This window comes from Manacus candei, unplaced genomic scaffold, assembly GCF_025592945.1.
Source record: "Manacus candei isolate 608988 ecotype Guabito, Panama unplaced genomic scaffold, ASM2559294v1 h1tg000061l, whole genome shotgun sequence".
NCBI lineage: Eukaryota > Metazoa > Chordata > Aves > Passeriformes > Pipridae > Manacus > Manacus candei.
The window spans coordinates 1212176-1237084 of record NW_026138109.1 but is presented as its reverse complement, the minus strand read 5'-3'; the positions used below and the strand labels follow the sequence as shown (position 1 = coordinate 1237084).

The 24909-nt window shown below is 35.5% G+C and overlaps 1 protein-coding gene across 1 annotated transcript in view; it reads left to right on the top strand.

Annotated features, from left to right (window-relative positions):
• The window catches only part of NDUFS4 (NADH:ubiquinone oxidoreductase subunit S4), a 47199-nt gene extending 24160 nt beyond the window's left edge, over window positions 1-23039 (top strand). Inside the window, exons 3-5 of the mRNA XM_051804831.1 lie at window positions 14875-15047; window positions 18593-18666; window positions 22831-23039. Coding sequence (XP_051660791.1) covers window positions 14875-15047; window positions 18593-18666; window positions 22831-22934 — 351 coding nt within the window. The 3' untranslated portion in view covers window positions 22935-23039. The remainder of the gene's footprint in view (window positions 1-14874; window positions 15048-18592; window positions 18667-22830) is intronic.
• The last annotated feature ends 1870 nt before the right edge of the window (window positions 23040-24909 follow it).

The window sequence follows — 24909 nt, the reverse complement described above, 5'->3', positions numbered from 1 at the left end:
GGGCTTTAGTAAATGCTTTCCCACAGCTTTCTCCCAGAAAAACTGCCTGCTTATGGCCTGGATGGGTGTACTTTTCACTCCTTGAAAGACTGTATGACTGGAAGGCCAAGCCCAAAGAGTAGTGTGAATGTAGTTAAATCCAGCTGACAGCCAATCTCAAGTGGTGTTCCCCAGGGCTCAGTATCAGAGCCAGCCCTGTTTAATATCGTGATTGATGATCTGGGCAAGGGGATTGAGCGCACCCTCAGTCAGTTCACAAACGCTTCCAGTTTGAGCAGGAGTGTTGATCTGCTGGAGGACAGGAAGGTTCTGCAGAGAGATCAGGACAGGTTGGATCAGTGGGCTGGGGCCAGTGGTATGAGGTTCAATAAGACCCAGTTCTGGGTCCTGCCCTTGGATCACAACAACCTGGGGCAGTACTGCAGGCTTGGGGCAGAGTGGCTGGAAAGCTGCCTGGTGGAAAAGGACTTGGGAGTTCTGGTTGGCAGAAGCTGAACATGATCCAACATGTGCCCAGGTGGCCAAGAAGGCCAGTGGCATCCTGGCTGGAACAGCTGTAGTGGGGGCAGCAGGACCAGGGCAGCGATTGTCCCCCTGTACTGGCACAGGTGAGGCCAAACCTCAAATCCTGTGTCCAGTTCTGGGTGCCTCACTAGAAGAAAGAAAATGAGGAGCTGGAAGGTGTCCAGAGAAGGTTAACAGAGCTGGTGAAGGGTCTGGAGCGCAACTGTTACAAGGAGTGGCTGAGGGAACTCAATCTGTTTAGCCTGGAGAAAAGGAGGTTCAGAACAGACTTTATCATTCCCTTCCAGTACTTGAAAGGAGGTTGTCTCCAGGTGGGGGTCTTCTCCCAAGTAGCAAGTGATAGGACAAAAGGAAATGCTTTCAATATTACAAAAAATTTCTTCGCAGGAAGGATTCTCAAGCATTAAAATAGGCTGCCTGGGGAAGTGGTTGGGTTGCCATCCGTAGAGGTGTGTAGATGTGGCACTTGCGGACATGTTTTAATGGTGGATTTGGCCATGCTGGATTAACATTTGGACTTGAATGATCTTAGGGGGCTTTCCAATTATTTCCTAAATGATTCTATGATTCTAATAACTATTGTAAAATCTGTGTCAAGAATCTCAGCAGCTACCTCTTGGCTGTCTAGAGGTAGAATTTAGTGTCTATTTTAAGTGTTTACTACTAGATAATCCTGGAGTAACAGTGTATTAATAGGATTCTCAGAATGTGAACCTTTTCAGCAAAAAAGTTGTGGAAGCATTCCAGACCATTTTTTCTAGAAGACTGTCGGTGTTTTCAGAATTGAGTCATAGTTTGTTCACTATTCAAATCCCAATTTTGGCTAGGATTAGAAATTACTGAAATTGTATAATCTTTGTTTGATTAAAGAAGCATAGACTTTACTGTAATAAGCAGTGATAATACTGCAGCTCAAAGTAAAATATACAAACAAGTGAAAAATAGTCTGGAATGATGAAACTTCTTCAAATGTCAGTCTGATAGTCTGTAGTGCTGTGAAACAAAGGACACAGCAAATCAAGCTTTAACATGCATTTTAAAGTGTGATCATTGCTTCCCTAAAAACCAAGAGTAGGTAGTATACTTTACTCTAAAAACAAAAGCAGTAAAATGTCATAAAGTTATGTGTGAGACAGTGTGACATTGTATTTGAAAATTGTGTAGAGGAGCTGTTTTTGCAACTCCGTGAAGAGAAACATTTGGCAAAGTATGCATTTATTAAGGACAGGTTTACTAGATTTCCTTTTATTGAAGCTACTGTTCAACCGCAAATTCTCTAAGCATTACCACTGTGTTAGATAATGATATAGTGGATGTTCTGTGTTTTGGTTTTTCAAAATGCTGTTAACCCATTGTGGGTTATTACTTGATCGTGAGTTCAAACCATTCCTAAAGTAACTTAATGGAATAAAAGAATTTGGAATAATCTTTTCTTCGTTTAATCCACTCTAGCTGCAATATTTATTCAAGTGGCTACCATGAAGGATTCAATTCAGGACAGCGTTACTCTTTAGATGAGGAATGTAACTTAAAAGTTTTTCTGTGCTTTATGTGTATAGCTCTGTGATAGGGGTTTGTCATATTCAGAGGGTACATGGTACCAGGATGGAAATCTTTTTGTGGGTTCAGACAGTTACCTGTTCCTTCCCCTTAACCTCAAATTTCCCTCTTGTGGGTTGTCTTCTTTGTATTTATTTTTTTCCGTAAGTTGGATCGGTGGCTTACATTTTGCTTCAGGATAGTGAAAAATGAATAAAAATTAATAAAGATGTTATGTAAAATGAGGTCTATAAAAGGTTTTTTCCCATCCTTTACTTGGCATATATGTTTTGAGAAACAGTTCCTAGCTTTGACCAAAGGGGCCTATATGTGAAGCCTGTGATTTGGAGAAGTACTTTCTTTGATCGCAGTTGTGTCAAGTAAGCAAGTGATCAGCTCGTTTGAACTGTGTTGTACTTGTGATTCAACCTTAAAACAAAGTTGTTTGCTGTTGATTTATAAAATATTTAATACAATGTGTCTTGGCTTCTCATTTTACCTCATGTGCAACACTTTGTGTGGTGTTTGCATTTGGTCATCTGCAGTTGTGATGTTTGACTGCTCTGATGTTTGAATGATACTAGAGGCTGATTAAGGTGTAAAATCACATTCTAGAAGTGTTTCAAAATTAATTTAATTATTTCAATAAAAGTAAAACATTCACAAGAGAAGACTGTTAGCATGTAAAAATACTATGTATTTTTACAAATACATCTGCTTTAACCAAAGTGTCTAATTTTAGAGTGGATTTGTATAAAGTTAAATACTTAAAGGCCTTTACCCTTTGGTCACTAATAGTATATTTGTGAAATTGCTTTTTTGCTGCAAAACATAATCTATTAAAAAGTTCTTTTTCTGTTTCTTTGTTTTATCCTGCCCTCCACCCCCCAGGTGAAAATTAAGAAATAATGTTTTGGAGAGGAAAAAACCTTCTTGGATAACTTCAACAACCAGATAATGTGAAATTTAATATTTAAAGGTTTTAATAATTCTGGAGATGGTGATAATCTTTTTCTCTTAGGTACACCATGCTGGTCTGCCAGAGCATGTATTTATTTCTAAACAGTGATTTTATTTTTTTGTTTTTAATTGAAATAATTTGACAGTTTCTTCTTCATAGTTATGGCTGATTGTTGCATTTGGTCTTAATTAAAGTACAAGCTCAGGTGTAGTTACCAGTTTATCAAATTACGTACACATTTTTCAGTACCACAAGTTCACTATATTTCTCTGTTTGGCAGTTAAATCCCTCTTCAGTTGGAATATCCTAGCTCAGTTCAGCCTATAGTACTTGCTACAACTTGTTGTCATGAGCAGTTGTAGTTTGATGAAGCTTGCGGTGGTTTGGAAAACCCAGTTGGCTGATAAAGAGCTTTCTGTAAGAATGTCTGCAGGCAACAAGTTGCAACAAGTTTAGAAAACTGTGCATTTTTCAAGTAGCCCAGAACCTTGTATAAAGTGATGGATTGTTGTATCCAGAGAGCAATTGCCTTCTTATCCCTGTGTGGGTTTATTTTGTAGGCTGGGGTAAAGGATTTGGATTTCTTTGTCTGAGAATCTTTTTTTGGTGCATGGTAGTGCTATCTCTGCTGGGTATTGAAAGGAGGAGTGTCTGTGATTGAGGTTATGCAACCTTCTAACATCTGAAGTGCCTGTTCATCTGGGCTTCCTTCATGCAGCATTCTTGTGCAAAAATTTCAAGGCTTCAATCTGGAGCACTGGGTCAAAAAATGTCTCTTTGAAGGGTATGCAGGCAATTTTTTTTTCATTTCATTCCACAGTGTTTAATTTTCTATCAAAGAATAAATGTTTTGAAGAGCTTGCTGTGATGGCTGCTCAGAACAAATTAAAGGGGAATCATTGTGCCATGTTTAGTTTTTCTGGATTCCAGAGGGTTGTTCAGCATGCAAATACTTCTTTGGTTTTGGGGGTCTAAATATGCAAGCCATGTTTCTAATCTGCTAGAAAAAATAAAGTCATTTATACAGTCAAGGAATCAATAGGAATAAGAAGTAACTTCAGTCTTTGAAGCTGTTTTGTTCAATAGTTTTGGTTTTTAAAGACCAGATAGTATTTTCATGTTCTCATAAAATGGTACCATTATCTGAACCTTTTTTAGAACACCTAAGGTAGTATCCCACATTACGAAGTATTTCTGTAGATGACATGAATTCTTTTTGTCTTGTCAGTGAATAAACAATTCCCTGTAGAGAGCTCGCTTTTCTATCCATTCAAATGTGCCTTTCTGCATTTCTGTAGTATATCTAAGTTGTAGATTTAAACTGCAAATCATAGCCTAACTAACAGAGTTCTGTGTACAGACTTGAAAGCTGTTTCTAGTTATGAAGTTCTAGCTGAATTGTTTTATCAGTTCAGAAAGGAAAAGCTTTCCTTGTTTGGAAAGCCCAGTAATCTCATGGGAATCCTTGAACATCTTGGTCATGCTGCAGGAGAGCCTGGTGCTTCTTCAGTATTTCCTCTTTTTACTCAGATCATCAGTGATGAAATGGAATCAGATGCTTTTCAAGTTCTTGGTGGCATGTTTGTGAGGTATCTTTGAACTCCTTTCGTAACTGTTTTCTCAAACTTGCGGAGTTAACATGTGTTAAGCGGGGACAAGGACCATGGAGGGAGCAGCTGATGTTCAGATCCAGAGTTTTATATGCAATTTAGTTCTTGCGTTCTGAAACATAAACTGTAGGGAAATTACTTAGTCTCTTATCTATCTTTCTGGAATACTCAGTTCTACCCACTTGATAAAAAGTCCATTGACTTACGTTTTAGTGCAGAAGAAAGTTTGCTTGATGAGAAAATAACCTTTATCCTATTACCTCTTAGCCTGAAAACTGGGTTAAAAAGTAAGAAGAAGCTGAGCTATAAGGAATTTCTATAAAGTGCTGACAAGACGTACCAAATCCGGTACTTTTTAAAGATGTTTTAAATGTGTTGCAGATGTTTTAAAAAAATTAAGACTACGGTTAGTAATTCTGATTAGAATTTCTGAAAAAGGTGATAGTTTTTCTTTACCAGTTCATTTCCTAGATGTGTACATAAATTCATATATAAAAATAAGTAACCATTTTTTTGTGTAGACCGACGTCAGTATAAATCATGTATTTTAAAGTTTTCACTGAGTAGCATGTTATCCAACCAGAAACTGTTTTAAGATAAATATTGTAATTTGCACTGGTATTTTATTTTTTAGTCTTCTGGCTTGTATTTTTTCTTAGGTGCATTTTCTTAGAACCAGATTTTGTTGCCATGTCAACTCTGTTTGGAAGCATTTTTGGGTCAGCTCATTCTGGTTCTCTAAGTCAGAAGTTGAATATCTTCTCTGTAATGTGTGGTTTCAATACAAAATCTTACTTTTCTATTGCCATTTAGTAAACATAATTGTATTTTGTAGTCTCCTTTGATTTTTTTCCCACCAGTGATAGAAACTGAAAGGAAACGTGTAGTGTATCAAGTTGAATTACTGAATTTAATTGATGATGGATTTCTCTCTATTGTGTTAGAAAGTATAAGACCATGATTTCTGTCCTATAAATAACCTTAAAGGCCAAGCATATAAAGGCCAAAGCATTAATGACAGGAATGGACTTCTAGACAGAGCAAGCTAAAACCAGTTTGTGAAGTAACACCACATTTTAGTTATGATTCAGCATTTTTAGAGAGAGATTTTTGAAACCATTTTAACTAATCATAAAGATAAATGTGAAGAAACTAGTGTTGTCCAATCGTATTAAGATGTGTATTTTATTGATAATGTTAAAACAGTCAAAGCCCCATCAACCCTTCCCATGCCCACCAGGGAGTACCACTGTGGTACTGTTAGAAGAGAACTTTCTAAAATGCATTTAAGGCTTAAAAGCTATATGCACTAATTAACTAAATGCAGTGAACATTTAAGCTGTTAATAGCCCCAACATCCCTGATGCATAAACCTTCAATATGCTAACACTGCATAACAGTTCTCTTTTGTGCATCTCTTTAATGAGGGTAACTGTGTCAGTTCTTTTCTTGCTTCACTACCTGCTGTGTATGGAAATTATGTACACTATTTAGCACTTTCTTTCAACCTTTAAAGTGCATGCATATTACATAGAAGCATTACATTTTAGGGTAAGGGACAGCTTTTAACAGGTCTGACTTCCTTATAGTTTCTTAAGTGCAACTTTTCTTCCTTTAAAAAGCACTCACCAACAGGAATTTTGCTCTAAATTTGCATTTCTTGATTGGGGATTTGCTTCTGTTTTTCTCACCGCTTGTAACTGTATGGGCAAAGTTCTGTTACAGCAATCACTTTCTCTATAAAGGACATGTGAAGAATAGAGAACATGCATGACAATGAAGGCAGACGTTGGTTGGATTTCTTGATACTGTTCTTAGTAGCAGACCATACACTAGTGTGACAGTATTGTCAGGCTACACTTTAAACGGCTTTTTGCCGTTTTTTTTTAACCCTCACCTTTGATGGATGCCTTTTTTTAATAAATAAAAGCCTTAAAAGTTTGTTAATTTTTAACCCTTAAAGTTAAATGCTGTTCCATAGCTACCATTCAGTTGGGAATTAATTACTTGGAAGTTGCAAGGTAAAAGGAAAAGAACACTAGACTGCTTGATAATAGAATTTACACTTTAGTATTCTTTGCTCTAACTGCCAGCCCAGAGACATTGTTAGTTAGTTAAAACTGAATTCAGAATTAATGCTTCATACAATGTAGAGATAATCAGTCTTATGATTTCATCACAGGAAATCTTACCAAAGCTATCGATTTTTAAGACTTTGCTGTACATCCAAATTTGTACTCAACAGCTCAGATTTTATTTGCTGTCCAGATTAGATTAGGAATTGGCCAAGGTGTTGCTACTTCACAGCAGAAATTCCACTGCCTGTGTGTACGTAGTGTCCCAGTTCACTGCCAGGCTCTAAGTGTTTGCTCCCTTGGATGTTTTGCAGCTTGAATGGATAAGGGAGCTTTGAGAAAATGCACCTCAGCCACATATTTAACATCGATTGGACCCCTTTCCCTGCAAAGACTGAAGATTATGAAACAAGTGATACTCAAATTTGGGAACTCTACCTTTATTTGGAAAGCTTCTTAATTGGTACTTCAGAGGAAGCTTTGTAAGGTTTTCAGATGGGCATAAAGCAGATCATAGCTTCCGATTTTCTTGTTCCTGACAGAATTCCTGAAAAACAGTAACTTTACAAAATTCACTTAAGTCATATGCTTATGGTTTATTTTGTAAATACACATAACTTTTAATGAATGTTAAAAGTAAGGACTTCATTAAAATTGCATCAGAAACACACAAAAAATACAGAGATTATTCCCAGTGCATAAGAATAGCCTGAATTTTGGCTTTCATTAAAGACACGAAGACCACATTCTGAACTGCCGATTAAGGCTTTGGGTATCTGTGATCAAAACTACATTTTATAGACTGTAAGCTCAAGAGTCATCAGTAATGATTAGCTCACCAAGATATTACTGAAATACCATGTTAAGCTTTGCAAAACAATCTGCTATTGTGACTTATGCTGGGAGTATAGTATAAATATCAGAACTGAAAAATTAATAAATTGTGTTTGAAAAATATACCATCATTGAACTACAATATACTGTTTATTTAATAGTATATACAAAATTGCCTAATTAGGGGAATTGGTACAAAGCTGTCTATTCTAGGTAGGTTCTAGCTGCTAGTACTTCTGTCTGTTTTCATTTAAAGCTCTTTTCTGATGGTTTTGTTTTCAAGCTAAGAAATAGTATCTGTGAGAACAGTTGCTTATGGTAGTAAAGCAGTGAAGTGTTGCCTTAACTGTAAATTATTCTAAGAGAAATAATATTTTTTCAGTTGTTTGGTTATCCTCTTTGTTTTTCTAAATTCAGGTAAACTAAAGCGGCCTCTGATTTGAAAGTTTTTAGGCTAAAAACATTGCTGTAGTCTTATTGTTAACTAACTGATTTTCTTGCACATTCTTTAATCTGAGGATTGTGGAGTTCTTGTAGAGCGCTTGAAAGTTGTGCACTGTAGGAAACTATATTTAAAAAGCCTCAAAGAAGACCCAGCCACTGTGTGTGTGCAAGCAAAAGATTTGCTTACATATGCTTTGGAGGAGTTCTAGAAAGTACACTTTCTCCAAATATTGTTGTGTTACAAGAAAAAGTAGTTTACAAGATCAGCTGTAGTTTACAAGATTGCCGTAATTCAGGCTTTTTTTTCCCACCTTAAGGTAAGCATGCTGTTTGTCATTTCTTCAATTAGAAGAACATCACAACCACACTGAGTATCTGATGAGTACTAGTAGCAACATCAATCTACTTTTATGAAATATATTCTTTGCCCCTGACTGCTCCAGCTTTCCTCTGTTTAATAATGGTTTCCTTATTTCAGTCATGTGGAGAAAAGTGTAAATCCAGATACTTGATATACTTGATTTCCCTTCTCTTTAACTTCATGCTATTTACCCAGACAAGATTGACATAACTTAGACATACCATTACAGAAAAACAAAAACAAAAACCAGTATTAATAAATAATAATTTTTTGTTGCTTTTGATTACTTCTTGGCAGAAAACCGATACTGAACATGAAATATTTATTTGTTGTGAAAGTGGACTTAGGTGTTTTGAATGTTTCATTGTTAAATTTCTGAAATGTCATTTACTTCTCCATCAGAGTGCAGGCTAAATTATAGGGGTTTTTTTCACATGTACCAAGAAAAATGGCTCTCTGTTTTGAGGCTTGTCAGGGCAGTGAGAGATGCAAAATCAGAAGCTTTTGCTACAACTTGCCATTAATCACTTTTATAAATAGCATATTTATATGACTTTTGTAGGAGACAAAATCTGAGTACAAAATTTGTGGATGTAATGCAGACTTTAAGTAAAGTATCTTAAGGATATGAAAGAAGGGCTGCTGTGGAGAAGGTTTTCTACTGACTAGTGTGGAGTCATGTTCCAATTGGTAGAGAGCAACTGGGATTTTTAGAATTCGAATTCTTATTCCTGTTTGCTCTTGTGTTTTCTCTGAACAAATCCAAATGACATTGGTTTAATGGTGTGTGGAATGTGTAGTGCCATTATATGTGTAGTATCTTATGGAAGGAAAGCATGGAATAATACTAGGCATGTGAAATATTGGGAAAGTGGAGTGAACCTTTGCAGCAGGACAACAGGGAAGTTCTCAAGGAGTTTTTGCAACCACAGTGAATGCTCATCCATCATGATTGTTAGAGAGCTATTTCCTCAGCTGTGAAATACAAACTGATGAATAGAGTTTGCTGAAGCTACCAGCACTTGCAAGTGTTGGACTGTTTTGGATGGTGACACTTCCTCTGCATAATGGCAATTGGCAGTCTAGAAATATTATAGTCGAATTAGGTTGATTCCAGTAATGTGATGGTTTCTGTTTCTGCTAGAACCACTTTTTTTCATTTTCAGTTTCTCTATAGTTTTTTACCGTATGGAAAGATGTTTTTTTTAAATGGAAGCTTTCACAAAATCTTTATTATTGTCAAATCCTCTTTAAATGTTTGGTTTTCTTGATAAAAATATGGTTATTTCACTGCTTTTTTCAACTTCTTTATTAATCATTCCGCTGGATGATTAGTTGGGAGAACACATTATGGGTAACATCGTGTTGCTCACAGTTTACTGTGATAACGCAGAATGATTGTGAAGCCTGAAAGAAAACTGTATCCTGTGTGATACAGAGTCTCCTAAGGGCAAATATGCTTTTTCCCCTTGTTTTGTCTGTGGCTGTTAGATAGATGTTGTCTGACCACATTTAGTTCATTCTGCTCCATTTTTCTACTTGCAATTTGCATAGTAGATTCTGTTCTCTTACATTTCCTTCAAAAATACTGTATTGAAATGTAGAAACATGTTCTCATCCTGACTTACAGTCTAAGCAGCTGAACACATTAAATAAAAAACTCCTTTCACAGCAGCTATTTTGTGGGTATTATGCAAGATGTTCTGTGCTTTGATGCAACAACTTCTAAATAAAGTGAATTGCAACATGAATTTATAGCAAAACTTAATGCACTTAGTAAAACATGTTGGAGGTGGGGAAGAGAGCAAGCTGTTGTAAACTCCTATAAAGTACAGAAAACTTCTACTTTCCTTCCATTCTAACAAGTGTAAAACTATTGAGGTTAAGTAGGTGGGGCAACCGGAAGTAATTGCTAAGGCCAGTGGCATTTTTGTGGTTTAATAAAGGCAGAAGCTAATTATTCAGTTTTTATTTAAGTGAAATGATGCCAAAAAGGAGGTTCCTGCAGAGCAGCTGCACTCCTTCAGTGTTACCCTAATTTACCACAGACACAACTGTCACAAACAGAACTTTTAAATTTGATATATAGCCACGAAAGTAAGGAGCCCTTTGTCTGGAATGCATGCAGAAGAACTCCTTTATACAAATCAACCGGCAGATGACGGACAATGATGAAAATTTGATTCTTTGAAGTCATAATGGTCATTGAAATGTGTGAAATTCTGGTATTGAAAAGAGAGCAGCTAGCAAGACTCTAAATCCTGGGTGGTTGCTGGAAGCTTGCTGGGAGGTTTTTCTGTGTTTTGACATCAACTTCCCATTGCTTGTTCCCTGTTTCCTTTATTAAAAAAAAAAAAAGAGGGGGGTGCTAAACTGTAGATAGTTAATAGTGGGTATGTACAGTTTCTGTCTATGTGGTGAAAGAAATGCCATAGAACAAACATGACACCTTTATGCACACCTCACCCATCTATTCAAAAAAACTTGTTTCAGAGATACTTTCCATCATTTTGTCTCTTTTCCGTTAATTAGAGAGTTCCATTTCTTTTCCCCTTTGGAATTTGTGCTATTAGTGGAGTACTTAAAAGAAGGAAATTCTCATTTCCTTTAAAAGTCATCTTCATGCTGAATAGTGCTTTCATTGACACTGCCTCTGTGAATCAGTTTTTCTCTCTGCTGTGTAGCACACTTATCATTTCTTATTACCCTTTTCAGATCAGTTTTATTAGGCTTTCCACCGTGACAAATATTCTTAAATAGTGTAAGTTATAATAAACACAAACCCACCTATATTTTTAAGCAATTTTATGTGATTTCTGCCGCTTAAAAAAAAAAAGTGTTTTGTCCCTTTTAGCTAATTCCAAGAAGAGACAAAATGCCTCAAAGTGAGTGTTTACATTTTCTTGTATTGCAGAAAAAATTTCTTGAATTACAAAATTTTCTCGAATCACAAAAAAAATCAGTTTCCTATTGAAATTATGCTCACTTTATATATATACATTTATATATATTAAGAAAAACAGAATGTCAGAATGCACCTTTTATGTGATAGCCTGTTCTAAAAATGTGAATCAGGGTTATTAATTTTTAGTAAAGCAAAATACAGTTCAAATCTCAAGTCTTTTATATTGTTATCTAATATATTTAAGATTTTGAATGCTGAACACCTCCCTAGTATCTTAGTATGCTAATATAGCAAAATTCATTAAGGAACACTTAAAGAAAAAAGATAGTAATGTGAAAACCAACCGTCAAAAATATCTTTGTTTTGGAAAGTTGGTTCACAGGTAGTTTCAATGAGAACTTGAACTCAGAACAAAGCACTGAAGACCCAGTAAAGAGTTCAACCCAGTGCTGCATAGTTCTTTTCAAGTATTATATTGTTTTAATGGCATCTTGGAGCGGGAGCTTTAGCCCATTGAAATGTCGCTTAAAGGACAGGTTCTTCTGTCACTAGCTGGAGCTGTGTGGATGAAATGATCACAATAGAGTGTTGTAATGCATTTTAAAAGTGTGAGAAATCAGTTTGTCTAGACTAAGAGTACGCCTACAGGGAATAGGAATTTTAGAGCTTCTGTGCTCTTTAGGTGTCAAGTATGTGATAGATGCCAAGCTTTTTTATTCCATATCTTTGGAAACAGCTCAGCTATGCTACAGTACCTTACATATATACAGCAAGCAAAATCAGTGATTTTATGTCAGGACAACTTGGGCTTCAGCAACCAGAAACTCATTGTCCTAACAACTGTCTGTTCAATTGCCAGCTTTTAAAAAGGGGAAGATATCAATAAATGATTGCTAGATTCCCAGAAGGCATGGAAACTCTAGCTATAATGAATCTAAGTATGGAGAGCTAGCAACACCACATGGATATTTTAGTTTTGGGAAGCAGGCAGGTTTTAATTTTTATTTTGAAAATATTTTTATGGGATGAATCCTGTATTATTACTGAAATAACCTTGATTTGGAGCCAACTGAATGCCTGAAAAAACATGGCTTGAAGGGTTTGTCTGGGATTTTGGTTTTAGTTTCATCCAGATGAACAAGTCTAGGCATTTCTTTACTATGGTTACCTCATAAATATAGCATTTGCTGGTTTTAACCCTCTCTTTAGATTGTGTTCTGTATGCACTAATATGTAGTACTTTTATGATTCTCTGATGTGAAGGCTTCAAAAGAGGAGATTGTATGTGTCCATAATATTACTTAACAGAGTATCTTATTTTAGTAAATCAGATCATTCTGGAATAATCGAAAAACTTCTAAATCTCAAGCATAAAGAAATTTATAATGGACTTTCAAGTTGCTGAGAATAATAATAGTAAAGAAAAAATAATTTTGAGATATACTGAAGTTTGCATATCTGAAAGTATTTGATAACAACCCCAGAATTTTTGCATGTAGCAGATTGAGAGGGGAAAAAGAAATGTTTTGTCAATAGTATTGTATATTCTCAATAGTCATGTTTGTTAAATACAGAAATAAAAGCTAATATTTTAGCCTATTCCTCTATATAGGCAAGCTGAAGCATTGAATCCCTACCAAACTTTACTGCAGGTAAAACCCGCTTTTTGTTAAACAAAGCACTTTGCCAATTCAAATCAGAAAACTTTAAGCAGTTTCCTTCTAAACCTGTGGTTTAAGCTTAAGCAGTGAGAAATGCCAGTCTATCAGAAGGTATTTTACATATGTGTTGCAACATTCCTGTAGCTGGTAGTGCTTCTGTTTCATATCACTGCTAGACTTGGATTAAAAAATAAGCATGACTTGGTTCTAATGAAAGTATTTATAATGGAATTATTAAGATATTTTGACAGTTTCTTGTGGTAGTCAGGGTAGAAATGTCGGAAGCTGGAAAACGCATTGCATGCTTGTTTGTTGCCCCTACAGTTCTAATTGCAAATACAAGTCCTATGCTTTAAACTTGCTCCCTTTTGTAGCTTTGAGGGACTGATCTCCCAAAGGGAGATGTTTGAGGGACTGATCTCTCGTTTTCTGACATAAAATGGAAAATGAGAACTGCCACATTTCAAAGGATGGTCTTGTGATCACATCAAGAAGTTTTTTAACTTTGCCACAAAAGAAAATCCCATAAAGTTAGTAGGTACAGTTATGTAAAGTCACAGTGTTTTATTTAAACTTTTTTGCCTTTTCATTCAAGTCATGGCAGTGCTACCAAGACGAGTTCAATATGCCCTAAGTTGTGCTGCACTTTTCTGGACTTTTACCAGTTTACTGCTTGTTCCTGGAGAGAGAGAAGGAGAGGGGAGGGCTGGGAGGGAGACCGAGGAACTCCTGCTGGCCTTTTAAGTATGTAAGGAAAAGGAGCAGTTCAGCTTCCTTAGAGATGGATTTGATGTTTGATTTCACTCTTTACTAGTGTGAACTGACAGGTTAATTTTCTATAATTACTGTTTAGTTTTTAGCAAGAATGTTCACTTTAATTATATCAGATGCTGCTGAGGGTAATTTTTCACAGCAATTCTTGTGAGGCTTTTCCCTATCTTATTCTTTGTTAAAGTCAGTTAATATTTTTAGGCTGGTTTTGTGATGCTTCGATTTTTATCTTTATTAGGTTTATTTCTGGAGGCCCTCAACAAGGTTTATGCCTCTCTAATGGAGGGGAGCATCTTACTACTGCCTATATACAATGTTACAAGTCTCTTTTTCTTTGAAGGTTGGAATGTCCTGAATCCTTTTGTCCTTCACAAAAATACTGAAGAATGTTATCAGTATTAAATGTTCCTCTCTTGATCTTGACCATCAGCAGAAGAACTGACTCTCAAAAGCTGATAGTCATAGCTTGAAACATGAAGAGGGGATCAATTTTCTGTAATAACTACTGTCTGAATAAGCGAGCTGAATTCTAGTACCTGCTCTGCAGTCTCAAACAATCAATAGACTGTTGTGTAAAAGATACTACCATCTGTCTCTTCCTTCATGCTAAGCACAGCTTCTTAAGTCAGCATGGATGTTGGTATTTCTTAATTATATACAGAGTTAAAGCCCAAGGGAAAGCACTTATACTGCAGCATCTATTTGACTGACTAGTATTTTGGTGAATAGTCCTGTTCGTATGAAGTTTAGGCTCCTAATGGTAATGTAAAATTTGGAATTTGTTGATGTTTCAGTCTGTGCTCTGAAATTTTCTTTAAGGAATAAATAAGAGTTTACACATATCTGCATTTGCTACAGCTGGTGCAAGTTGAAGCAGGCCTGACCTTGCAGCTGTGGATGGAGAAGGATGTGGGGAAATGTCCTGTCCCTCCTCTGGCACTAGATGTTTTGTAGCTGGGAGATGAGCAGGTTCAGCTAACTTATCCATGCAAAGTCTAATTCAGCCAGGGGAAGTAGGATAGCAGCCTCAACATCTCTTGGCTTCACTTTTATTTAACTGAACTCATAATATACTTCTCTACAATTTTTTTCTGTTTTTGTAACTTTATGTAAAAGGCATAAGGAATACTATTTTACAAGCCTCTTACGTAAACCATTTTTTAACAAGTCCCATTATGTTTTTCTTAGGATATCACTGCTTTAACTGGTGTTCCAGATGAGCACATCAAAACCAGAAAAGTTCACATTTTTGTTCCAGCACGTAATGCAATGCAGTCAGGACTTAACAATACAAAGAAATGGAAGATGGAATTTGATAACAGGGAGCGCTGGGAGAACCCTTTAATGGGCTGGGCGTCTACGTGAGTACTTACTGAATTTGAAAATACTTTTCTTTTGTATTCAGCTCTTACTAGTCATGTAAATTTGAAATCTTCTTTCTACCTGTAAATCTAATTATGTTTTTACAGTACTTACAGTAAGTGGTTGAGTTTGTTTGTTGTATGATTAATAATCTGTTAGGTTTAAAAGCTGATTTTAGCTCATAACATCATCTGGAAGAGTTTAAAAAAGGTGTTAACAACCAGAAATTTCGGCAGTTACATTTGTGGTGATGCCATGTGGCATCAGCAGGGCCAGAAGGTTATTAGTTACCTAAAGCAATAAATCATTCTCAGCTCTCAGTTGTATCTTTTAAACACAAACAACAAAACTTAGCTTCTGGATTTAGGTTTTTTTACGAAATTTTATAAATATCCTGAAGATCTAAAACGAGGAGTTGTAAATAATTTAAAAAAACCCCAAATCCGTCAATTTAAAATATCATACTGTTTTTTTAAATATTGCTAATATTAGTATTAAAAACTCTTAAATACACAAAAAAATCTAGGAAAGTACTACTCTTAGCTCAGTATGCTGTAATGTGAAGATGTAAGTATAACTTGGATGCTTCTAATTTTTAGTTCTTTTTTCCTTAAATAAACACACTACCTACATTTCACAGTGTGGTTAGAATTCCTGTAAGCTGTGAGGACTATACCAGCAATTCCTCTGACAATATTGTAATTTTGATTTGAAGTTGTCTTTTTTTGAGGCATATTCAGAATAGTTAATTATTATACATTACCAAGATCAACCACTAGAGATTGTTTTTCAAACTTCAGAAGGGGTACAATGTGTATTGAAAATAAATGGCTGCAATCATATTAGCACTTATGATCTAAGAATGTAAAATTCTGTGAAAAACTTTAACGCCTTAAGTATGAAATAATCTGAAGATGCATTTTTTAAGATTTTTTAACATTCTAAATCCAATCACCGAATTTTGTTTTCCTTTTTATTTATAAAATAAATTTATCCATAAATATTAGATCGAAATAACTGTGAAATCAAGTCTTCCTGTTACGTTGATTTCTCATGAAAATTTGAGGAGGCTCTACATGCGTTTTTATTTTGGAATAGGGAAAGGAATTTCTCATGTGTAGACAAGCTCCAGGTAGATAAAAGCATCGACAATTGACACTACTAGGTTAAAGGTTTTGTAAATTAGTTTGTATCCATTCATTTTTAAGCATTCTTGCAGAAACTGTTAGTGGGTACTCCGATGTTACCACTCAACACCCAGAAATATCTAAGAAGAATTTCTTCTTTTGAGATTTAATTTCTGCGAATAGCAATTCTTAGACACTTTTCCATTTACTTTTGAATAATATAATGGGATTAGTGGATTAGAGCCCTTTAGGGTCTAGAGATTAAAGCCCCCTTTCCACTAAACTCGATATACTTATTTATGTGTCTGTCTGCTATATTTCTGTCATGTTACAGTCTTCTTTGGGGTTTTTGTTGTATTTGTTGTTTCTCAGATACTGGGGCTTTTCTTGGTGAAAATTGTCCAGTTATATATCTAAGCATGGACCCATGGCATTTTTCCTTAATTGGGAGGTTTTGTTACAAGAATGCCTAGTTCTCGAGTACGCCTTTTAATATAAAGCTGTAAACAAAGAAACATGGTATCCATGCATGGTAGCCATTGTACAAGATCTCATAAGAGAACAAAATATGGAATTCCAGTTTTTAATGCCTGATGGAACAACCTATGCTTGATGGAACAACCTATGCCAGCGCATAGGAAATCCTGCAGCACTGGTACTGCTGACACTATTGGGACATCATGCCAGACATCCTGAACTCCAGTTTGCTCATACGGATAGAGGAAATCAGAAATGCATTTAGATGGAATCAAAGATGATTTCACATGAAAAGAGAACAAATAATTTTTGCACTATTCTAATTTCCCAACTGCCTCTGTCCTGGAATTGCCAAATTTGCAGTCAAATTTGCAGAACAGGCACTGGTCCCTCACTACACTTTAAACTTAAAACTTCTTTGTTCCTACTTAGTAGTATTGAGAAGATTTTTCCAAAACCAGTCAATGGAGGAGAATAACGATTAGCAAAAGTTGTCACAGTCTTGCAATGTGCTTGGGCCGCTTGATTCTCCACTGATCATGTTATGAATGAATTCTTAGTTCCTAGGGTTTTTCTCTGCCTTTATAAGAGAAATCTTTAAATGTCTTTAGGAGAACCTATCACAGTGGCTTGCAAAAGTGTAATTTCTGCCTTTATGGTGTTTTGTTTATTTGTTTGTTGTAGGGTTTTGGGGGGAGGTTGGGGTTGGGTTTTTTTGTTTTGTTTTTGTTGTTGTTGTTGTTTGGGTTTTTTTGTTTGGTTTGGTTTTTTGTTGGGTTTTTTTTTGTTTGTTTGTTTTTTTTATTGGAGAATATATTGGATGTGTAGTAAACTCCATTTCTCCATGTGAACATCAGATAAAATTGCACTGTTGTCTTTGCTGGAAGCTAGATTCCCCCCTCTTCCCCTCCCACTCCGCCAGTCACAGGCTTTGTCCTTTATTGTAGAGAGTTCAGTGTATCTTTGGTTGCTTTTTTTCTTCATTTATCCTTCTAGCTTCAAAGAAAGAACAGTTGAGAGGCAGGTCCTGCAATAGTTTGTTGCAATTTGGTCTTGTCGTCCCAGTTGTCTCCCAGGCAGTGTTGTCTCAGGGAAGCTTTATCTAATCTTTGTGTTGCTACAACCAGTATTTCATTTTCTTATTTCTTTAAAAGTTAAAACCCTCTTTTTTCCCATCCTTTGTCATTGTTCTTAAATTGAGCTTTCATAGCAACAAAAAGGCAGTTTAGTGTTTTAACTGAGATTTTAATTTGTTTCAAAAAGCTTTTTGCTGTTTGATTCCTTTCAAAAGTGCAGATGGAGAGTAGTTGGCCATCTAAAACTAACCACAGTGTATTTAGTTAACTAGCAGTTTGCATTTTGGAGCTTCATTTTTGATGGTGGCCTGTGAGCTGCTTGCTGTACTGAAATAAATAATTTGTGGAGGTCATGTGAACTCAGCCAAAGCAGAACTCTTAATACTTCTTAATGTATTTTTCAGTCTCTGATTAGTTCCTGCTCTGCTCATTTCAGTATTTTGCTCTTTTCTCTTTGAGATTATTCTTCCCCTAGCTGCTCTACAGACTCTTGGTCTGTTTGAAATGTTCAGAATTACCTTAAGCCTCCTGATCTTCCACGAAGAGCTTTAAAATTAAAAAAGATTGTGTCAGAACACTTATTATAACCACAGAAAGTCATTAGATATGTTTGTCTAACAAAAAACCTGATGAATTTTTGGAAATAGTTGTGGGGAATGTTCACCAGAATAAAGGAGTGAAACAATACTCTGCAGAAAGTAAGTGTTGACCCTGAAAATAATTAAAAATAAAAGTATTTTGAATGGTTTGTGAGGTGGTGTACTAGAGAGTTGTGCAATATAGCATTTGACTGACTTTTGAGGTACAGATATAATTATTTTCTATTTCAAATATACCTAAAATTTGTCATCTGATTTCTTACAGAGCTGATCCTTTATCCAACATGGTTCTTACTTTCGCTACTAAAGAAGATGCCATTGCCTTTGCTGAAAAAAATGGTACGTATTGTATGTAATGGATATGAAGGATTCATCTTTCCATAGGCAGTCTTGATCTCTAAGTATTGACAACAGAAAAAGTACAGGATAAAGAACCTTAATCCTCTATTCCACAGGATTTGTAGACCACTAGTGTTCTGCATGAGGAGGAGGAAAACAGGAATGGGGACATATTTCCAAGGGTGCTGAAGGCATTCCACTTTCTGGAAAGGTGTTCCAACCTCTTAGGAAAACTTGTGAATGTTTGATAATCAGAAAAACTAAAATTAGATGACTGCCAAGTAAGCATGTTGGACTTCAATTTTGACTGAGTTGTAGCATAACATGTCAGGATTATGCTGCTCCTCACAGGACTATGTAAAGGTAAACCATATGACTAAGAGCATTGTCCAGATGTGCCCTGAACTCTGACAGGCTGGGTGTCCTGGTCACTTTCCTGAGGAGCCTATTCCAATGACCCGCCACTGTTTAAGTGAATAATCTTTTCCTGATGTTGAGTCTGAATTTCCCCAGATGCAGCTTTGTTCCATTCTTCGTGTTCTGTTGCTGGTCACCAGAGAAAGATCAGCACACTCCCTCTGCTGCTACCCATGAGGAAGCTGTAGATTGGGGATGTTTTGCCTAACTCTTCCCAGCACTACAGTCTAAACACTTGCACTTGATGATTGTTCATATTTGAGAAAAAGAACCAGTATTGTTGCTTAATATTTTTCAAGCTAATGGTGTATTAGAATGACTATATCTTAAACTTATTTAGTTATTTAGGCTTGTATTTTCTCACAGAATGGTAGTACCACAAGCAGTATTCATAATCTCAGCCTTTTGAATACTCAGCAGTCCTTTTTTGTGTTGGCATGAATTTTATGCTCTTTTTTCTTTTTTTTTTCTTTTTCTTTTTTTTTGAGTTTTGTTGTTATTGTTGTTTTGGTTTGGTTTTTGGTTTTTAAATCAATTCCATTTTCCTTAAAGAGTTAGTCTTGATGCTTAGTGCCTGTGGGTGTGAAGAAAATTAATTACACTGAGTTAAAGCCAGGAATAATGCACATGAAGGGTAAGCTTCTTCAGAAGTCTTCTCTGTGGTCTCCAGCTTTCAACTATGTTTAGTCTGGGGTAAATAGTAAAGTTTCTTAGTCAGACTAAATTATGCAGAATTATTAGATGGCTGGTGTACACCCAAAAACATGGTAAGTCCATTAACTTATACATCTAAGAAACTAGGACATTTAATGTGCAATTTATTTGCACTTTTTAATGGTAAAGACTAGTAAGGCTAGTATTTAATCTGTCAATTCCTCTTTGAATTGATTTCTTGGAGGGGGCTTAATAATCTTAATTTTATTGAAAAATAATTTGTATTCAAAAAGAAATTAATAGGGTTATCATATTTGCATTAGATATACAAATTACAGTGCAATTTTATTAGTGTTTTGTATTGTTTTATGAACAAATATGAATTTTAGGAGAATTTGGTATTGCTTCATTAATGCTGCTGTGTTGTTCATGTTATTTCTTGAGCAATTCAGCCTGTAAGAGAAAAAAATAATATAATGAGCTGCTTATGCCATCTCTTTGCAGGTGTTATATTTTTTCCTTTCAAAATGCAGATTGTAAAATTCATTTGTTCCATATAGAAAGTTTATGCTTTCACTGAGTTAGAAATTACTCCATTGTGTATGAAACCTACAAAAAAATTCTACCAACTATACCAAGGTTATGACTTGGTGTTAATATTAGTAGTTAATTATTCACTTAGCTTGCACTCTTAATTTTACTATAATGGAGATGGAGTTTTCTGTAGATATTGGCTTGCCTAAATTATGAGTTTAAAATTATTTTAAATTATGGTTTTATTAGATACTGGCTTGCCTAAATTATGATCTTATTTTTATTTATGCATATGATGTGAGCATAATATTTTCTGTAGTGATAGCTTCAATATCAGATGTAGCTGGAAATACAAATTTTACAATATTTAGTTCTGCTTTTAGAAAGAAATTAGAAATTCAGGCATGCTTTTAACTGGAACTTAGCTTCTTAACTGAGTTATTATTGAAACAAATCTAAGCCTAGGAACACAGATACTTACCTCTCTCTCGTTCCTGCATGAACCACCCAAATATTCCATTACAAAATTCCTTAAGAACCCTAAGTTTAATTTCTGCAAATTCTAGATATTGCAGTTTCTTTTGATAGATTGGTAAACTTAAAAGTTCCTTCTCACCTAAGAACTTCAGGAGCATAAAGCAGGCTATCTTTCTGCCTGCCCCATCTGACACATTTTCTAATGTTGATATAACAGCACTGGTTACAGTAACAGTGATCACTGTCCAAAAATTACAGCTGAGGATGGTCTAAGGTCAAGGCAAGGAGATAACACTTTTAACTGGATGAAATTAAAAGTTTTGCCTCTTGACCTAAATTCTTTTTTGTCCTTTCTGACATCACTGAGGCAGCGGTTTAAAAACATACAACTTAAGTAACAAGGATGAAGAGTTTTCTTACTGTGCAATAACCTTTAGTCAAGTGGTGAGGGTGTTCTTCCGGAGACTATGAAATCTGCTTTCTGTCTACTTGGCTTGTGTGGCAGGGTTCTGGGCAAGAATAGCTTCCCTCACCATTATGGTATTTTTATAAAAGCGACCTCTGCACTCGGTCACGAGCAATTCAAGGTGCCTGACTGAAGGAGTCTGTTCCCAAGTGTGAAACCTAATCACATATGGTGGCCCCTTGGAATCATTAGTTAGATGTAACTACCCTTACGCATTTTGGATAACTGTGTCGGTCCAAGTTGTTGTGCTGGCAGTTGTGAATCTCTTCTAGAGGCACTTGGCCCCTCTCCATGTAGTGTATAAAAAGATGAAGCAATACCTTGGGGCTGTAGATTCCATTCCAGCAGCCAAGTGCCTCAGTGTTAGGTGTTATAATGCTGAATGTTGCAATACTGAAGTCTGTCTCTGGATCTAGTTCTGGCTGTTTACTCAAGCTTATATTTTTAATGAGAACAGGAGACAAAAGCCAGTGTTCTCAGAGATGGAAACAATATGCTTTTAAATTCTCTCTTCAGTATTTCTTATGGAGAATAGTTAAGTTGAAAATTAACATTGATTGAGACTAATAAACAGGAAGAAAATGTTTGTGTAACGTTTGTGAATATATAAAATTGTGACAGTGACATGACAACTTGTGTATCTTACAGAACATTTTGATGTTTAGGTGTATCTTGAGTGTTTTCTGTGATCACCTTACATAAAAAAATTCAGATATATGTTAAACATTTTAGGACTTAAAGTTTTGGGTTTAAAACTAAGGAAGAAAAGTACTATATTATGAGTATCACTTAAAACTGCATATTTAACCACTTCTGTCTTCAACTCAAGTATCTCTACTTTGAGTGAAATATTGCAGCTAAAGAGACCAAACTTTGGAATACTGAGTGCTGCCCTGGCAACTTTCCAGGCACCTGGAGGCTGCAACCAATTTGCATTTTGATTTACATAAACACTAATGTCTCCACCTCCTCTTTTCTGACATTTTTAAGCATTTCTCTTGCTTAACTATCACATAATTTACTTGTCTTCTATCACTTCATTCTCTTTTCTTTATTCCTGATTTTTTATGTTCTTACAAAAATGTTAAGTATTAAACTCCTTTCTAAAGTTGAAGTTTTTTCCCCGCTCTTCTTTTTTTTTTTTTAGTCTTCTCACCCTTCTTTTTTTTCTAGCTTTCCAAAATCTCCATTCTCTCCCAGCCTTTGGGGTTGATCTTCTACATGTTATTTTTTGTCCATTTTTATATTTTTCATTTCCTGTGCCAACATACACAGAGCCTTATTGCTTCTGTGATGCTATAGAGCTGTGGAGCTATAAACTTGCAGGACAGTCTGTGTTCTCTGTTGAGCTTTTCACTGATGACTGTCAAGTTTTTTGCATTTCACTGTAGTATGGTGAAATCTTATCAACCGAGAGAGTAGGCATTTGCCACATGTATGGCATTTCAGTATTCTCTTCTGCCAACTAGAAAGGAATAGATTAGTGGATGTCTATGTGGAGAAAAAGATATTAAAGTTAAAAGCTTTAAGTTGCATTTGCTCTGTATTGTATGCTAAGAATATTTATAATTCTAATTGTTTCTTATCTCCTCCTGCTATACCCTTGTAACATCTAGGCTGGAGTTATGATGTTGAAGAGAAGAAGATTCCAAAACCTAAATCCAAGTCTTATGGTGCAAACTTTTCTTGGAACAAAAGAACAAGAGTGTCTACAAAATAGGTTGGCATTGGCTGTATGACTGTGAATAAAGTCAGCTGTGCTATATTTATAGTCCATGTATAATACATCTCTTAATCTCCTAATAAATTTGACCTTTAAACTACAGATGCATCTTCTGATGTCTATTTAAAATGTTTTTGATGTCTCCAATTGAACCTGTTACAAACTTACCTATAAATAGAGGAGATTTGGAGTGTTCATACTTCTAAAAAATTACTGTACTAGGAATCTGTCAAAAGAAATGTTTGAAATCAACTGCAACTTTAGAGATTATGGTTGATCTTTGATGGTAATTTTTTGTCCACTATCCTGTTTAAACTTCTGAAGTGTAATAAGTTTAATAAGCTTTACATATACAAGTTCTTTCAAGAGAAGTGAGGGTTTTTTCTCTCTGTACATGACAATTTTGTCAGTTGAATAACAAAGGATGGGTATATAAGATGGATAACTCTGTATAAATGTGTATGATAGAATCTCCTTTCTGCTCAAGTTAATACTGTCAACATTCCAGAAGGATTCATGGCTGGAATAGAAAACATAGGATTTTAGTTTCGATATGGGGGAGGTTTAGTCCGAAAGATTGAGATTGCAGTTGTTTCTCTGTGATGTTCTTGAAAAGTGCAACTAAGCCAGTTAAACATTCACAGATGGAGTCAGAAGTCAGAATAGTGTCGGGAGCCTCATACAGTATCAGCATATACTAATTACATAATTATAGTTCTGGTTTTTTTATTGCTTGTTACATGTTTATCTGCATTGAGGTTTCCTGTTGCTTAACAGAAGATGTGGTGATAGCATCTCAGCCTGAACATCAAGTATATATTCTAAGCTCAGTTTGTCTTACATGACATTGAATTAATAATTTTTTAAAGTACAGCGTTACGTTTGGAATTCTTGGTTACGTATCTATGGCTGTTGCTCTATTCATTTAACAAATTACTGGTATTGACTCATGATCAGTGAAATATGTTACAAATTGGGGGAGGAAACATCTTTTTCCTGTGCAGCTGAGAGTTTTATCTCAACTGTCACCACAGATACAGTTGAGACAGGCCTTTCCACATAGGCCTATAAAACAGTGTGAGGGCTGTGCACTGAATTTTGACTAAAAGAAGGCATAAAATTATGTTGTGTTTCCCAGATTATATTATATTATATTATATATAACATCTATTCTTGTTTAATTTTTAACTAGCTACCTTATATGCTGGTTAACATTAGTTTAAACCATTGATTTTGACCCAGTTTCAGGGTAATCAACCAGTTGAATGAAGTCACTATTTTCCTATCACAAACAAGAACTGTAATTCCAATTCAGCTTCTATTGAATTTTGAATGTTGCATTGTGCAGTGGAGCCTGAAGTCCTCCAGGAATGCCCAAGTGCACCAAAATGGAATCTTAACAGACCAGAATGTACTGCATCTTTATGTATTCCAGTTAAGCTTAATACACTGATCCTACTAAGGAGACACTAATAAGAAAAGCCATTCTTTTTTTTTCTTTTTATTGTCTTCCATCTTTTCCAAGTAAAGAGCAGCAAGATCTTAATTTAATGGTCTTCAAACTTTATCATATTGTCAAAACGAGAAGTCCATAGACATCTAATGCAGCAGAGACACAGCTTGGTTTTTGAAATTATGAAGTCCAGGGAAATGAGTGATAAATGTTAGACACCTAACATTATCTTTGGACACCTAACACATGAAATTGCTTTCTAAGTAAGAAAGTTTTTATGTGGTTTTTTTTTTTTTAGATGTGTAAGTTCATTATGATTCTGTATTGTGCATGCCACTCTGAAGTCTTCAAGTTGTGTTTGAGCCCAGACCTTCTTTTCCTTTGATCATTTTCCTAGGACTTGAATTTTTTTGATCTTGTTGGATGTTTTCTTAAGGATGACCATGGTAACAGTGGAATAGAGTTGATTATTGTCACTACAAACTATTGTCTTCAAACCCTAGAAGTGATGCTGAGGGC